This window comes from Pseudorasbora parva, chromosome 9 (assembly GCF_024679245.1).
Source record: "Pseudorasbora parva isolate DD20220531a chromosome 9, ASM2467924v1, whole genome shotgun sequence".
Lineage (NCBI taxonomy): Eukaryota > Metazoa > Chordata > Actinopteri > Cypriniformes > Gobionidae > Pseudorasbora > Pseudorasbora parva.
In genome coordinates this window covers 36,022,587-36,041,415 of record NC_090180.1, presented here as the reverse complement: position 1 = coordinate 36,041,415, position 18,829 = coordinate 36,022,587, and the positions used below count along the sequence as shown (strand labels likewise).

The window sequence follows — 18,829 nt, the reverse complement described above, 5'->3', positions numbered from 1 at the left end:
TGGTGAAGCCACAACCGAGATAAAGAATTAGCAAATGAAGCTGCCGTTTCTTTTTCTTTTTTTCCTTCCTCTACTGACTCTGGCTCATCCTTCACGGTAATTTGATTGAGAATGCTCCGTGCATACTACAAGACCTACGCTATCTGCTCAACAGGGGAAAGTCTTGTTCCCAGAAATAACAATTCATCTTCAGGATCCCTGCCTCAGCATATATCATCGACTTGAGGCTCATCATCGTTATTTTACTTCAAAGCAAGCTGATACATGGGAGACAGTGAGCGAGACAGGAGAAAAAGACGAAGGAGGGCGAGGCGAGGCACTTAACAATCCCGGGTCGTGTTCCCACACCCCAATTAATGCGGTGCCAGAAGGACGCCCGCATTCCATTCTCCAAACAGACGAAAACAGGATTGATGACAAAGCCTCCCACGCATAACTCACGGCCTGACGTGGAAGAGGAGAACGGGACTGAGAAAGAAAGGAAGACGGAGAGAATGGGAGCAAAGAGAATTACGGAGAATGAAGGATTGAGATGGAGGGCCCGTTTTTCTCTGAGTCTCCCTGGCAGCAATCTTTCGTGTGTATCCATTGGCTCCCCGTGAAAAGGCAGTGAAATATCACCTGTCACCAAATTAGAGCGCAACACTCATTTCCCGGTGACGCTTTAACAACAGCTGCCGTCCACCATTAATCTGTCATTGATAAATCAAAGTAATAAGTGCACAAGACTTTCTCAAAAAAAAAAAAAATTCCCAAAAGAATGTGGATTATGCAGTAAAAAAAAAAGCTTTAAAGTTTTTCTCATTATTTTGCGGTCAAGTTCGGGGTCAATGAGACTTTTTTTTCAGCTAGGACACATTCACCTAGGGGGCATTTAAGACATTTATAATTATGTTCAAAAATATTTCTATTTTAAATAAATGCTGTTCTTTTAAATGTTCTATTCATCAAAGAATTAAAGTAATAGAAAAAATATTATTAAAGGGATAGTTCACCCAAAAATGAAAATTAGCCAATGATACCCTCAAGCCATCCTAGGTGTATATGACATTCTTCTTTCTTACTTTTATAATGGATGTATGCACTTTTTTGAGCTTCAAATTTTGGGCAGCCATTTACTGCCATTATAAGCTTTATAATGGCAGTAAACGGCTGCCCAAAATTTGAAGATTAGCCAGGACGTGTTACTCAATACTCAATTCTAGTCAAAATATGAGTCTGATACTGCTCCATTAGGCTGTAATCATGGGGCGTGTTTCAACCAAATCAGTTAAGACCCCAACTGGATAGACCTACAACCAATCAGAGCAACGGAGCGACGCAAAATGTTAGTTGTCAAACGTTAACAGAACTCAACTGCTCTGTGTTGCCAAGTTTGCAGTTTTCCCGAGGGTTGTTTACCATGTCCGCGACCTAAATTATGTGATATTTAGACCCAGGAATGCGAATTTTAGCAGGCAACCTTGCCAAAATAACCCACATTTTACCCCCCAAACGCCATTTTTTACAGAGAACCCCCCCGAGAAGCTATTGTTTTTGGCTAGTAGTTGGCGGGTTTTGTTGTAAAAACTTGGCAGCCCTGTCTGCACGCACACCGGAATAAACGCTCTTTGCTGGTGTTGTAAAAAAAAAAAAAAAAAAAAAGAATTTAAGGATACACAGAGTACTTACCAACATGATCATCATTTCTGAGAGAAATAGTGAAGGTGAATTCATATACGAACAAGTTCTCCGTTTATAATTAGAACAAATTCAACCAAGCGCCTTTGATGAAGTGGATGATTACGTTACTGTTGATCATCTGTCCGTCATCGTCTAAAGCCCGTCCTGACAATTTCATTGGTCCGAACAGTTTCTGTTAACACGAACAGTTTCTGTTCGGGCATAATTACTCTTCTACGGATCAAGTCCAGACCGAACTGCCCGTTGCTGCTAATGTTGTGGGCGGTGCTGGCATCCAGGCTACCTTTAAAGGAACAGTATGTAAAAAAATGTATATATTCAATTAATCATAAAATGGCCCTGATATGTCACTAGACATTAAGAAATCATGTTCATTTCAAAGACTTATATCACTGACAACAGTAGTCCGGTAGTATTTTTGTAGCCCTCAACTGATGTTGATGTTGACATGTTGTGTTTATGCCTGAAACTCCACCCTCCACATATCTACCAATCACAAAGTCATAGTGTTTCGGCATCGGGTTGCCAGATCTGCTTTAGTTACCACAGCTGCAGCTACAAACGTTCCTGCTGGATCTTGCAGCCTATCTGACAACCTCGAGTCAGGGGGAGGGGGAACATACACTTCCTTTAAGCAGCACACTATTTATAATAAGAATAAATTATTCTTGAGCATCAAATCAGCATTTTAGAATAGTAAGAAAGAGAAATAGTAACTTAAAAATGTGAGAAATCTTGCATACAGCACTAAAGAAAATTGTTTTTTACCAAAAGATCGGTGATATTTTAATAAAAAAATTCTAAGGTCAATAAATGTAAAAATGAATCACAATAAAAGATCAATAACATGAATGTAGAATTGACTGTCATTTCATACTGACTGTTAAGTGTGATATTACTCTGTAGTAACATACTGCAAAGATAATCAGTCATCACCAGTAGTCAATGGTAATGCCTTAAATAGAGGCATGTTGTCAGCTAAAAGATTTTCCAAGGTATAAAAAACAAAACAAATTTTTATCATGTGCAGCATACACAGCATGCTTTTCAAGAGCGAGCTGCAAAAATAAATATATAAAAGCTAGAAAAGTGCTTTTTGCCAAGGCTGTCAGAAAGGAGATTAATTCTAGGCATTGTCATTTAATGAGCTGTAGAGAGTTACCTGTCACAATACTTCCACACATTTCTCTTTGTGAAGGAAAAAAAAAATATATCACTTTATTTAATTACTTTGCATCTGTCAGCCACCACCCAGCCCACCTCCTGCCACCCCATCTGAACAACCTGCACTTGAAAACCAGCGAGTCGGAATCTGTCTTACATAAACAACACACAAGTCATAAAGCAGTGCCGTCATTCATTGCTCCGTGAGGGGTGATTGACGCTCTAAGTGTTGACTCCTTCTCCTCGAAAGCCAAAACGCACATTGTACGAGTTGATTTTCAAGGCCGGTCGGTTTATTGAACGCTTGGCCATGGAAAGGCCGACAAGATCTACTTATACAAGGGCTGTGTGTCACCATAACAATGGAGATAGAGGAAGGAAACGCACTCCGAAATAACAGGAAGGTCAGGCGGATCTGTCTCCATAACAGTGAGGGAAGCATTGACTAAATCTCTTTTATATGAGCACTACGCTGCAATACACATAAAATCTCACACTCAACCGCCCTCACTTACACACAAAGGAATGGAGGAATGGAGGAATACAGGAATAGAGGAACACTACACTGAAGATCCAAGCTATTGTTACCATCCTATGCTATAAATCTTGGAAAAATCCTGGATGTTCTGGAGTGAGCTTGTATGTCAGACCATCATCCATCATTAATTGCAAAATAAGTGAGGGATGTGTTTATTTGAATATAATAACTATCTGAATGTACATTATTTAACTTATTACCATGCAATAAAGTGACAATAGAATAATTTTTTCCTCTGGATTCTATTGTGAAAATAGTGATATATTCTTTTTACACCATGTAAAAGTAGCAGTTCTTTACAGTAATTAGGTGCTATTTAATCTTTATTTTTGCAAATACATAATATGTACACCTCAATATTGTTGTACATTAACAGGATGCAACAGAGTGAAAATAATGATATTCATTAAAATTAATAAATGAATGCCGCCTTAATAAAATCCCTCCCTAGACCTGTCCCAAGTAAAAAGTCAAATGCCTTAGTAAACACCTTTCTGATGTGATATATGATGGAAAAAGGGAGAAGAGCGAGCTCCGCGAAAGGCGGATTTGAACCCGGGTCGATCGCGTCAAAACCTGGTTCAATGAACTTTACGCTCTACTGACTACACCATGTGTCTTTTTTAACTTGGTGTGGCCCAACCAGGCACTGGTAGGCAGTACTAGTGCAAATAGCACTTGCGAACGAAGATACAAGATCTCAGAACAAGATATCAGAAAAATATCCAAAAACCACTTGGCCAGTGTTATATATTTTGTTCAGTTAAGTACTTACTATATCCCAAATGTTTCCAACTATTTGTAAATTGTGGGTAAATTCCTATTTAAACCAAGGACCCGGAATGTCTCACCATTTGAGGGAGTCACCTTTCAATTGCATCATATCTGCGTTACCTTCGGTTTCTCGGTTTTATTTGGTAAAAATACTTTAATCTTAGCAGTGTGAACAAGTGTCACAGCAGCCGCTGAGCTAATGCAGAGAGTAACGTCATAGCATCCTTTTCAACACACTCAAATGTATCTAATATGATAAACAGAGCTGCGTTACCTCAAACTCATGACCGGAAAAGCGGAAATAGCACGGGAGCCCAGCGACTGTGTCCCATCATAATAAAAGTGTGTTTGTGTAACAATCGCTCCAGCTGCTTTGCTCAGCCCCACAACACTCGGTCCTGCTCTGCTTCATACTACAGTAACGTTAATAACCGCATCCATGAACATGATTTCTGCCAGAGTCCTATTACCCACCGGCTGTGAGGTGAAGACCACATGTCCCAAGATGCTGCGCTCAAACTTGACATTATCAAACTATGCCTTTGTTTTGAATAGACGACCTCTAGCGGACAGAGGGTTGCATTGTGCACCTTTAACGTTGATTTCTCAATGTTAAGTGGTCTCTTAATTTAACAAACTCATTCAGCATGTTGAGCGATACTGAGTGGATCCTCACTACCGGTAACTCCTCTGATTGGTCAGTATATACCACAGAAACACCTATTATTGGGTACAATACTCAACACTGCAAAATAACATTGTAAATAGACACATTTGCAGTGCCGTTGAACTCATGTGACACAAATATAACAACCAGATCCCTTTAATTTACTTGCTTTTCTTTTTTATTAAACAATTACAAATGATATGTCACCTGTAGTAATATAACTCTGATAATCCTGCAATAAAAATATTACTTTGTATTGACCTGTATAGAAAACCTAAGGGCAGCCGTCCATAAGGAACATGAAATATTGATCCCAGTTAAAATGATTTGATCATGAGAAGAAAAAGGAAACGAGATTAAAAAAAAAAGCAGAGTGCAAGACATTGGTTGTCAGGGACAACGGTCACATATGCCTGTACACCTCGAATGCAACGATTGACCAATCAGAATAGAGTATTCCAGAGCACTGTGTAGTTACATAAGTTGTATACCTGCATAAGGGACAGGGGCGTCTTTGTCCAGTGCGACCAGGGGAGGGTCTAGCAGTACGGTGTCCATGTTCTCTGTGATGACACCATGGTAGGATGTCTCAATCCATGGTTTGTGCTTATTCACTGCGGAGAGATAGAGATAGAGAGAGAGAGAGAGAGAGAGAGAGAGAGAGAGAGAGAGAGAGAGAGAGAGAGAGAGAGAGAGAGAGAGAGAATTTAAATTCTGTACTAGTCAGACTGTTGAAGATATCAACAAACGGCTCCAAAATAAGAATAAAAATAAATAAATAAATAATTCAGTGTGTTCATGCAAAGAATGACTAATAATGGCAATCGATACAAGTCCAATAAGCAGGGGCTGTTTGTTAATTCCCCAAATGGCCACATCCCTGTCTCCTACAACATGTATCCAGGGAAACACCCTCATTTATCTGGTCCTAGCATGCTCTGTTGTTCCTCCTTTTTTTGTGTCTGCGGTATAACAAGAGATACCACAACAAGATGCTAATCAATGGATGACACAAATGCAATCTTCTAACCAGTGAAAGGAAAACATCCCTGCGAGAGTCTTTTAACAGCTTGTACCTAAGCATTGTTTATTCACCAAAGCCCCTGTACACGTCTTATGTCATGTTTGGTAAGTAACAAAACTGTACTGTACTTTTTAAGGTTAATTAAATATAGTGAGCTTATTTTGTCAAAACAAGAAAAGTATTTTGTTAATCAGCACCTGAAGATTAACTCATTCCCCACCAGTGTTTTTTAACAAAAATGGCCAGTCCCAACATAAAAAGAACAGAGCTTTTAAACAAACAAACAAACAAACAAACAAACAAACAAAATTACTCTTTAAAAATGTCTTTAATAAACCAGCCATATGAAAAAAAAAAGCTTTGGGGGTGGGGGGCAATGCTTTTAACAAACAAAGCAATGCTTTTATCACTTGTTTCTGCTTCTTTTTCCCCTGTTTTAATCCTTAGATTCTACTCTTTCAGAAGATGCGTAATAGTGCCCCCCTACCGTATAACAGTGAAAACACAGAAAGTCGGGGGTTGAGAGGTAAAGATGCACTGCATAAATTTTAGCAACCTCCCCCGATCTCTCTTTTTCAAAGCATATAGAGAAGCTATGGTGGCCGACAAAGGACAAAGATGTTGTCATCTGAGAAAGCAGAGCATAGCTAGCTCTGTAGAGCAGTTTGTCCATTTAGGGCTACTGTAGAAACATGGCGGTGCAAAATCCTGACTTTACTGTAAGGGGATCCGCGGTGTATAGAGAAAATGGATCGTTCTAAGGTAATAAAAACATAATGGTTCATTATGCAAGGTCTTTAAACACCACGCATTTCTGTCAATAAAATCCAAGGTTCATTTAATGTAATCTAGGTTTAAATTTTCCAAACAAGAGCTACACTGAGAAAAAACTGAGTATAGATTATAAATGTAAGAAAAGGTACTTTTCTTACCCCCCCCCCCCCCCCCCCCCCAAGACTTTGAATGTTTTCTTAACCACAGGCACACCAGTTAGCTATTAAATAAATACAATTGTTAGACCCAAACACTGAGGGCTTAACTATACCCAAAACACCTTTGCAAATCCACAGCAACAACCCTGGCTCATTCTCAGTGCTCAATCTTTAGAAAATAATATATTGCATAATTCCTCAGCTATATCACGTCGGAAAGCCAAAACATAAATGTGAGTGATTACGTTAACAGAAAAAAAATATTTATTTGATTTGCTCCAAGTGTAATCAGAAATCCTCCCCTGGCACGAGTTAATGGAGTTTTAGATTAGTATGGCTATTCAGTAACCCCTTGTGTGGCTCAGTTCGAGAACCACCAAAGCAATTAATGAAAGAGTAAATTAAACCATTTCACACTAGTGAAGGACATCCTACACAAGTCTCAGAGAAAAGAAAGAGTGAAAGAGGGTCTTCATAATAACCCATAAGCAATCTCAGGCAGAGAACAAATCATCCAATTCAGATGACCAAACGATTAAACCAGCTGGCAATGCCGTTTTCAAAGAATGCAATCTTTCTTTCAATGAGTTTGTGACGTTTATATCTCTCTCTCTCTCGCTCGCTGTTAAACTCAGACACACTAAAACGACATGTTTGTTTGTTGTTGTTGTTGTGTATTTTTGTCACATTTACATCAATGCTTTTCCAAAGAAACCCACTTTTTAAAAACCACAACCACTTGACCAAACATCTCTTGATCAACTTGAAAGTGGCTATTTGAACATACAGATGAATAGCCAGGGTTGTATTCATCTAGCTGTGTTATACATACCAAGACATGTACTACAAGCTCTAGAAAGGCAAACAATTCGTGTGTTGCAGATGTACGGACTGAGAAGTCAGACACAATGCAGTCTGTTATTCCCATTGTGAAGGAAATTAATAAAAACGCATTCAGAATGAAAATGCCTCGATACACTATTAAAAGCCCAATTCATTAGGTAAATATTTACTTGAACGTTTCGTGCGTGAAATGCCACAGACTGAGAAAAAAAAAACGTGTCTGTCATCATGTACACAAGATAAAGTAAATAACTGTAATTTGGATCAGGTACTTTCTATTATAATAATACATCTCTTCAGGCTCCAGTCGCAGCAAATTCACATCGAACTCTCTCGTTCTCGCTCTCTCTCTCTCTAATAAGGTTAGTGGTGTCACTAAGAGCAATATGCCTTCTCTGTAATCCCTGAGCTATTACCCATGAGATGTCTGCAGCCATTATACAGCATTAGAGCACAGTGATGGAAGCTAATTCAATGTGGACTTTTCTCTTCCATCCGCTCCCCTGCACTAGAAAGCTCTGCCGCACACACAGCCAGCAAAACACAAGACATAATGGCAGATGCATGTGTATACACACAAACACACACACACGCAAATATACCTCATATTCACCATTAAGGAATACAACCCCGTCAAATACATTAAAAACATCAAGATAGACACTCTTATAGTGTTAGCGAAGCTACTTGTTGAATTTAATTCCGCCAGCAGAGCATATAAACAGCCATTAAACCTTGATGAACTTAGAGAGTTTATTAAGAAACCTTCATTAGATTACTTTTTCATTGAACAACAACAACAAATATCCCTCAATCCTTAAACAAGATCAGCTAAAATCCTAACAGTGGGATATTAAGCGTATCTGATTCCAACTCTGCGACTGCAATTATTTTAAAATATATCAATTCTGTTATGATATTAACATTAAGGTAGCACTTTATTTTACAGTCGTGTTCCCTGTGTATATACTTTGTACTTATTATAGTAATTACTACACTGTAAAAAAATTATTTAGAAAAAAAGTTACCTGGTTGCCTTAAAATTTTGAGTTCACTGAAATTAAAATTTTGAGTTAATACAATGAACATTTTTTGAGATTCGACAACCTTTATTAAAAGATTTTTTAAAAGATTTTGAAAGCATATTGGGTAATTGTGTGTGTTTTATTTCTGATGATGCAGTGAAACATGCCAAAAAGTGCTATTTTCATGATTTATCACATTTTTTATGTGGGTCAGATACAATAATATTTTGAGTTTCTATTTATTAAACAAATTTCCTTCATTGTATCAACTCAAAGTTTTAATTTCAATAAACTCACAATTTTAAGGCAACCAGGTTACTTACTTTTTTAAGTTAAACCAACAAAAACCAACCAAATTTAAAAAAAAAAATTACAGTGTAGGTATTAACCCTGAACCTAAACCAAACTTTAACCAATAGTTGCCTTATATTACCCAATAATCGCTTAGGTAAGTGAACTAAGTACACGTAAGCGCACATACTGTCAAATTAAGTGCAAACAATATTTAATTTCAAAGCAGCATATGGTATGACATATGGAGAGACAGCGAGAAAGACAGATATATAGTTAGACAGATAGTTCAACCATTTGCCTGTGAGCGCTGTCCAAATAAACTGAGTTGAAATGAAGCAGGTGAGCTCAGAGTGAGGGAGGTAGAAAATTCAGGTCGGGTCTCACAAGAGGACAAGAAAGGGGCTATTATAGAATCAATTATTTATTCAGCTTGATATATAATTATTCCAGCATTTCAAGCACCTGATAAAATGTTGCCGGGGGAGAAAGTGAACGTTTGCAAATCTACTTTGACCCTTCTCCAACCTGCTATAATGAAAATCCCAGTCAGCATTCCAACGGTAATTAAACTTGGGGACAGCCTGCGGAATTGATGGTGAATTTTACTGCTCTCCGAGCGTCACGCAACAAGCTATTAATTTCTGACCGGTCGACACCGTAACATTACATTCGGCTCATAACATTTGAAATAAACAATGATCGAAACATGCACGCGGGACCCAGAAGGAAAAAAAAAGAAAAGGCTAGAGTCAGGGACCGACAGATAATGACCAAAAGAGAGAGAGAGAGGAGACTAGTGATATTCAGGAATATATAATGGAGCTAGCATTACGGTGACTATTTAGCATGTAGTGTTTTTGCATGCACGGTGTAAACAACAGATATTGCAGTTAAGGCAAGCTAATGGACCCTAGCAGAAAAACAAACCTTCTTAAGGTTAATTCACCCTCTTCAATAAGAGCATACTGTTTACAACAAGCCTCCGCTATGCTAGGGAATAAAGAAGCTATTAGCCAAATGGTTGGTAAACACTGTTTGCGATAGCCGATGTCCAAAGACTTTCAGCTCAAAGTCAAAGATCAACCCCAGTCCAGCCAGCATCATCTGATTTAGCCTGTTGGGGGTAATTAGAAAATTGTTAATTAACGTCCCTGCACTGTGAAAATGACCAAAACATAGCCCTTTGTATTGGAAAAAAAATACAGAAATGACTATCAGGAAGAGAGTAATTAGCCAAAATGACTTAGCATAATCCAAGACTAGCAGCAAAGAGTTTGCTGGTAGGGGGCCGAAGGGTAATTTTCAGATGCATTGAACTCAACGCAGTCACATCCCACACGTCCACAGAGACGCACTTCTTAAGCTTGCATTGCTCATCTTTAATGCTTATTAATGAGGTCATAATCTCTGATTTTTCTATGGTGAGCTTTCAAGATTTGTTAGTCTTCTGAGATTTCTCAAATAGGGGGCCCAGTTGAGAAAATTACCGTTTTATCATCCTGTTTTATAGCACAGCCATTAAAAAAAAAAGAGAAAATGTTTGCATATTGAGGGCTGCTTGAGTTAATTGATGAATGAACCGATCGTTAGGACTGTATGCCGTCATTCTTGGACATCTGGGAAGCATCGTAAAAAGGTTGTAGGGTTTTGAGTCGGATGATTTTACGGTGACCTCTATAAAGGGGGTGAAAGAGTCGAATGGGTTTTAAGGCCTCACACGTTCAGCAGTCTCCTGCATGGTCTCCATTAAAGGGGATATTTTGTAGAAATGGCAATGGCAGCAAGTCCTTCTGCAATTTTCTGTGGTTAAAATGTCATTTGTTGCCTAGTGATGTGCAGCTCAGTCTCCAAGATTCTCGAGTTTAAGACCATCTTGTGTCATTTGCCAAGTTTCCAGTCAACTCTGCATGATCACTGTCAATAATCTCTACATGATCACTTTCAAGTGATGAACAAGGCCAAAAATAGATATAAAAAATGATGACTGCTGATTTGGAATGTGTGCTAAGCCCTGTTCACACTGCTAGTTGCATGTTATTAGCCCCTGCCAGTTGGGATGCTAGTAGGTGTTGTCTCTGTTGGCTGTCAAGTATCATTTATGAACAACATTAGCAGATGCCATTCGATGTTGCTGAGAACAAATCATTTTTATTGCTGCTATAAAAACAAACATTCTGAAGGAAAAATATGCATATCAGAGCATAAAATGCAAAACATCAAAGATGAACCATGTAAACAGGGTTTTAGTTTCTATTTATCCTTGATATTGAAATGCGTTTTAAGATATTTGCAACAGGTTGGCGCTAAATACAGGTGTAAATGGGTCCAAAACATGAGATTTGATCACTTCAACCATGCTGGAGATACACACACACACTTTTGATCACAGTACGTTTGTAGTGTAAACGTTAAAGTGTTCAAAATGTTCAAAGAACAAACCACATACTCAACCACTGTCATTCAAGCACTTAACTAAAGCAAGGGTTTAAATTTAGCTGGTTGTGTTTGGATTAAATAGTAAGTGTGATAGAACAATTTTGGAAAAGTGCATAAATATACACTAGTGTTCAAAGATTTGGGGTCAGTAAGGCTTTTGTGGCTTTTTTTCAGCAAGGACGCATTCAATTGATCAAGGGTGACAGCAAAGACATTTACATAAAGACGTTTTATAAATAAAATCAAAATATAGCTGCAAGCAGCCATTATCGGGACCAAGAGTAAAGAAGATAAGACAGGCCAACATGGCTGGAAGTGTCAGACCAACTGCAACAATGAACCAATAAAGACTTATTAGGATGATTTTACGCAAAATAGCAGTGCAATTATAAATATAGTCAATAATGATTTATCACTTTTGATAAAAATTAGTTTTTTTTGTTTTGTTTTTTAAATTCCAAATGGCGGGAAAATTTACATTACGTAAAAGCCAATCCAATCAAATTGGCTTGAGCCAAGGAATTAAAAGAACATTTTAATTTAGTTAATAATTTAGTTAATAATTTAGTTTCTAGCGTTTATGGTTTACAAGTTATTAGCATAAATATATGAGTGAAACTTTGGACAGGTGGTGGCGCTAGAGGGAATGAGTTAGAGACTCCAATTTTGAACACAACTTTTTACCATACACTTTTATGGGCTACATTAGACTCCAGTGGCAGAATTATAAGAAGAAGAAGAACGCTAATGGTTTCAATAGGTGCCTTCGCACCTTCGGCGATTGGCCCTTAACAAATGCCTTTCTTGAACTGTCTATACATCCAGGGTTTTCTCACAAAAAAGCGTATAAATAGTACGAGTGTGCAATGTCGTGGAATGTATACGCCAAAACTCATTTTGGCGTGTCTATGGCACGCTGTTTTTCGCGTGCATATGATACGCATTTTATGGCGTATTATACATACGAACCCCCCACCCCACCACCCTAAACCTACCCAAGCGTGTGTCATATATACGCCCCACTACCCTAAACCTACCCAAGTGCGTGTCATATATACGCCCCACCACCCTAAACCTACCCAAGCGCGTGTCATATATACGCCCCACCACCCTAAACCTACCCAAGCGCGTGTCATATATACGCCCCACCACCCTAAACCTACCCAAGCGCGTGTCATATATACGCCACAACACCCTAAACCTACCCAAGCGCGTGTCATATATACGCCCCACTACCCTAAACCTACCCAAGCGCATGTCATATATACGCCCCACTACCCTAAACCTACCCAAGCGCGTGTCATATATACGCCCCACTACCCTAAACCTACCCAAGCGCGTGTCATATATACGCCCCACTACCCTAAACCTACCCAAGCGCGTGTCATATATACGCCCCACTACCCTAAACCTACCCAAGCGCGTGTCATATATACGCCCCACTACCCTAAACCTACCCAAGCGCGTGTCATATATACGCCATAAAGTGCGTATCATATGCACGCGAAAACAGCGTATCATATGCACGCCAAAATGAGTTTTGGCGTATATATTCCACGACATTGCACACTCGTACTATTTATACGCATTTATGTGTGATTGGGTTGATACATTAAGGAATTCTGATTTTTTTTTTTTTTTTTATTGTGATGTAAAAAATGTTTAAAAAAAATTAAAAGGTAAAAATTACAAAACAAACTTTGATATGACTTTGATAGTCAAAATTTTCTATAGACCTTATCTAGCTCCACCCCCCCCACTCCCATTTTCAGTGCTGTGCTCTTTTGTCTATCGGTTTGGATTTCCACCTGTAAGATCTTATGGATTAATTCCTTCCTGGTCTTCTGACATTTGTAATGACATCTTCCTCAAACATTAAACATTTAAAAAAGCACTGCCATAGAAATATACAAAGTTACTGCAAAATCGGAAGCTCTACAGATGGCTGTGCACTTGTTTCTCTGGCGCATAAGGTATAGTTTCACTTCAATTGATTCAAATATAAATAGACATGAAACCACATAAGTTTAGCTGCATGAACAACCCTTAAATGTGTGCTGTCCTTGGATCATAAACAGCCTGTCATATGTCTTGATAAAGTGTCACAAGCGTGGGTGTCGGAACCATTGAATATGGATGGGACAAGACCCACCCACTTTTTAAGACCAATGAACACATCTGTTTACCTACCCCTAACTTATAAACACCTATTATTAAACATGTCAGACGCTTTATTTTCACCTTTTTATTGCAAATAAATGCCTTTCTGAACTGATATGTGATGGGAAAAGAGAGTAGAGTGAGTTCGGCAAAAGGCGGATTTGAACCTCAGGTCGATTTGCGTCAAAACTTGACCCCCTTACCCAAAAACCTTACCCCTACACTATTACCGCAGTGAATCAATCTGTGTTTTCCGTAGATCTGTCTGTCCAAACCAGACGTTTAGTAAACACGTGATATATTTGTACTTAATGTAAATGGCATCTACTCCATTGCTGACATTCACAGTGTTTTCAGCATCTGTGTGTCAATATATGAAGGCATGAACACATTCACTTTTCTTTAGATGAACACATCTTTCCTCTCCTCTACTTCATCGCTTAGCATATTTAAAAATTCTCAAAGGCCTTCATGGACATCTTCATAAACCAACCTGGCAAAAAAACAAACATTCATGATAAGACAATCCACACAGGTGACACATCTTGAATCTGCCATCGCTGTGGGAGGCGTCTGGGCTGATTTACAGCTAAATTTCTCCATAATAACCATTAATAATCCCAAAACAAATGGCTGAGAGACAACAGGGGCTTATAAATGTCCTTGATACTACAAGCACGCTGATATAAACGACTCGCTCCCTTGTGTACATAAATTCTGCGAATCAACTTACTTAGGTCACCAGCCATGAATTTAAATTTGTTTGATTAGACTCTCGACAAACATTGAAGCGAATATTTTTTGTAATGGAGAAGTTCTCTGCGCTGGCATTTGCTACTGTCAGCCCGGCATCGATACCCCAGAGGACTCGGAAATGTCAATTGTCTGTAATTAGAAAGCTGGCATATTCATTCACGAGTCTTTGTTTCCTTGTCACGGAATCCGGGTCCTTATGGTCTTTTCATTAGCCATATTGTTTATCAGCCATATGTGTGTGTCTATACCGCCTGAGACACAATCAACCCTTACGAAAAGAGCCGGTTTGATTACACACCGTGTGAAGTCGCTTAAATTACGAGTCATTGTTAGAAACACAGAGAACTGATTGAGGTGGAGGCATGAAGGGTTTTAGGGGGACTTGAGAGGGAGTCGAATGAAAGCAAGGAGCGTAGAGAACAATGATCTCCTCACTGACACGAGTGCCAGAGGCTGAGAAAGAGAGAGGGCAGGGCTCAACTCTCCATCTTCTCTGGATTAAAATTAAAAGGGCCTGCTAGTTCATCTTCTGTCTGTGGGAGATCTGGACGCCCGAGTGGCTCTCAGCATCTCTGGGCGTTTTGAAGAGATGAAAATCAAAATTGATGCTGGGGCTACAGCTTTATGCCTCCCTCCTTGCACTTAACAGGACTGCTGCTGTGCCCACATACCTGTCGCCTTTTATCTACCTTAGCAAGTGGGGGTGTGATAAACCTACATATTTTAATGACTAGTCAGTGAGTTGTCTTAACAACTAGTCTTAAAGACCAAAAAAGTCCACTAAAGTTTTTTTGAGCCCACTGAAAACGCTAGGTGCTCTGCTGAAAATGCCTTACCGTGGGTGCTTGATAACGTTTTGGCAGTGCAGCAATTTTATTTAATTTTTTTCAGATGAGACACTTTGCTTTGCAGAATGTGGCAGTTGGTCGGTGTTGTATTTGTCCCGCCCCTCCTCCACTGTGATTGGACGACTGGGTAAAAAGTGACAGTGATGAGAGCTGTGTTTTACTTAAAGTTCAAAACTCTTCAATTCACAGTGACCGGTAAAAAACGAAGGGCGCTTAGCGCTTGAGAATAAAATAGATGTTTCTTCAATAAAAGTTGACCAAGTGGGTCTCTTGCTAAATCTGATCAGATTTCAAAAGTACAAAAATTGGAATTGAACTAACAGTCTAAATGTAGCCATAATGAAGCAAGCTATTTTAAGGCATGAAGACAATTTTTCTTTTCTTTCTCTTCTTTTTTTGAAGAAAAAAAACTTTAAATATGCAATGTTTGTTATAGTAAGACTTTTCACCATGTCAGGTCGTGGGGTTCTGTGGTCTCAGGGGGAGAGCTGTGCACTTCCTGGTATTTGGAAAGAAGATAGCATTAAATGTTACCGATCCTCAACAGGTAAGAACATAAAACTGTTTCTTTTGTTTTCTCAAAAAAGGAAAAGGAAAGCGTAACAGACAGCACTACAAAGCTGTGTTATAGTAAAAACTACAACAGAAGTACATAAGCACCCTGAAATTTTGGGTGCAAGTGCTTGTGCTTGTCTGACAGATGTTGTTGAAGGTGGATGTGTGTGGACATGCAAAATGAAGAGGAACAAGGTACGGGTATCATTTTGCAGCCCTATGTAAATGTTTACAATATATCAACACTATAGGATTTAGTTTTGACAAGTCAACATTCATAGAACTATGGTTGTAGTTTTCTACGCTCATTAATATGAACTACTAACTACATATAATAATGGTTTACGTCAACATTTACTAACCCATTCTATTTTCATTTTTATAAAGTGACATTTGTTTATGTAATATGAACTAACAAGTTTTATTTTATTTTTTTCAATAATTAGCAATGAGTATAAATAAATGCAGTTGATTCATGATACCTAAAATAGCCAAAATTGTATTTTTAGCTGCTTGAGCGTGAAATAGATGCTCAGCACCTCTTTGCGCTCCTGACGTTCTAAAAACGTGGCGCTCTCATTGAAAACAATTGGATACGCCAGCCAGATGTGTGAAAAACGCTTTGGTGGACATACGGATTTATGGTTAATAAGTGTTTTCACATGTACAGTGTAGTTCCTTTTAAAAGAAACTCAGACCCCAGCTTTCTGTTCTCAGTGCAGCATCTCTCCAATTCTAAAAGGTACAAAATAAAGAAAAAATAAACAGTGGATAACTGATCCGAGGTTTATCACATCACACTATTTGCTCAACGTCATTTGATACTGTAATCTTTATGTCTGCTGTACATCTTTTAAAGCTCAGAAAAGATTATTATCACTTTATAATAAGATTCTATAAATTACCATTGGTTATTATTTTAGGTATCATGAGCATTGATTGCTAATTATTGGAAGAAAAAAAACTGTATAACTTGTTATATAAAAATATTAATCGAATGGGTTAGTAAATGTTGACAATGACAGTAAGTTCAATGAGTGTAGCAAAATAATGGTAATAAATGCAACTCTTGTAAATAGTTCTATGAAGATTGACTCATCAATTCTAAATAGTTCCATAGTGTGTGTGTATATATATATATATATATATATATATATATATATATATATATATATATATATATATATATATATATATATATAAGTGTTTACATTGTTCATCATTGTCTTTACCTTGTTCCTCTACATTATGCATGTTGACCACCTTCGATAATAATAATCTGTCGCACAAGTACAAGTGCTTAAGTCATCGTAGAAGGGACAGGAATCTTTAATTTCATAGGACAGCGCCCACTTTGATGCATTTTGTCACACATTCTTTCATATAGTTCAGTTGTTATTTTAAGCGACCGATTGAGGGGGAAATGACATGATAAAAAGTTCTGTATTGTTTCCAGCGGAGACGGAACATGGCTGCAGGCATGGTAAGCCTTCAGGTGCAAATGTCGAAATGAAACAAAGCGGACCGGGACATCATTGCTTTCACACATCACAAAGAAATCAAACCTCAAAAGGACCCACAATTGAACAGTACAGTTTGCTTTTGGGTTCTTTTAGTGGAGTCAGAGATCATTTTTGTTCACACACTCAATCGCTGAAGCAAATTAGGTGTGAATTAGGCTAGTTTCAAATCCAATGAAGAACCTAGACAGTATGTGGTTTTGAACGCAGCTCAAGACCTGAAATAGATGAGACAGATAAGAGAGACATCCAAAAAGTGTACTGTTGGTGTGCCTCCGGGAACAGGTTTGGGAAACACTGCTATAACAGTCCTCATAAAAAAGGCAAGACCTGCTCAGTGCTCACAGCAGGCAATTTGAAGTCTGTAACTGACTTATTTATAATTGAGGGTTGTTGCATTTGTTACACAAGTGGTGTTTTGATGGCTGTAAAGGAATTGCAACTCCTCAGATAAAGTTTGATGTGTTGACAGCACCCTTAAAACCTCTGAATTTATAATGATTCTAAATTAAATCTTTTTAAAGTACTGGTGCAAAATATATATATAATAAAAAAATTAAAAATACAGTTAATCTTAAAAAATAAAATACCTATAGTACTAGTTGACCTCACTTACAAAAATTCGGATGACTGGTTGACCCTCTTGAACATCCCTATATACCAGCAAACTATCTACAGAAAGTGTTTTAATCTGAGGCATAAAAGACAGAGAGAGTCAAATAGAAACTCTCAGAGCGACAGAAACCAACAATAAGAGTCTACCTGAAAGGCATCCTTCAAGGCTACCAATCTGTCAATAGACACTTTATCATATAATCTTCCTATTAGGGTTGGAAAGAAACACTCTGGGGGGAAAGAGGCTTAGCGAAGCTAAAACACCTTTCTGGAACTCTCGAGAAAAAAATACTCACTGTTGTATTCAATTACTTTTGCTGCCTGATGAAAAATGGCTGTTAATCTTAGACAGATCTAAAGTTCCTCTTCCCTGGTAGTTTTCTAACACTTCTCTGCATGTAAAAATATGCATTATGAACAGGTGAAGAAATACTGTACACTACTGTTTAAAAGATTGTGGTCAGTAAGATTTATTTTTTAAAGAAACAAATTGCTTTTATTCAGAAAGAATGTATTAAATTAATCAAAAGTGACAGTAAAGACATGTGTTATATTTCTATTTCAAATAAATGCTGTTCCTAATATATATATCCAACCCTAATAGAAAGATTGTATGATAAAGTGTCTATTAAAAGATTTGTATTGTTTGTTTCTGTCGCTCTGAGAGTTATAGTTTTAGAGTTATATAGGGATGTTCAAGAGGGTCAACTAGTCATCTGACTTTTCTTTTTGGAAGTGAGGTCAACTAGTACTCAGTTACATACTTTTTAATAATAACTGTATTTTTTTTATTATATATAAGCACCACAGTACTGATGATAATGATAAGAACTTTTTTTGAGCACCAAATTAGCATATAATAATAATGTCTGAACATAAAGGATCGTATCTGAAGACATATCTGAAGACATTTCTGAGCAGCTGCTCGGCTGTGGAAACCCATTCCATGAAGCACTCTATGCACTTTTCTTAAGTTAATCTGAAGGCCACATAGT

General features: G+C 38.0%; 1 protein-coding gene across 1 annotated transcript in view; it reads right to left on the bottom strand.

The window, feature by feature from the left end:
- clstn2a (calsyntenin 2a) overlaps positions 1-18,829 on the bottom strand; it is a 318,427-nt gene that overhangs the window by 177,320 nt on the left and 122,278 nt on the right. The window contains exon 2 of the mRNA XM_067452451.1: positions 5,318-5,440. Within this exon, the coding sequence (XP_067308552.1) occupies positions 5,318-5,440 (123 nt within the window). The remainder of the gene's footprint in view (positions 1-5,317; positions 5,441-18,829) is intronic.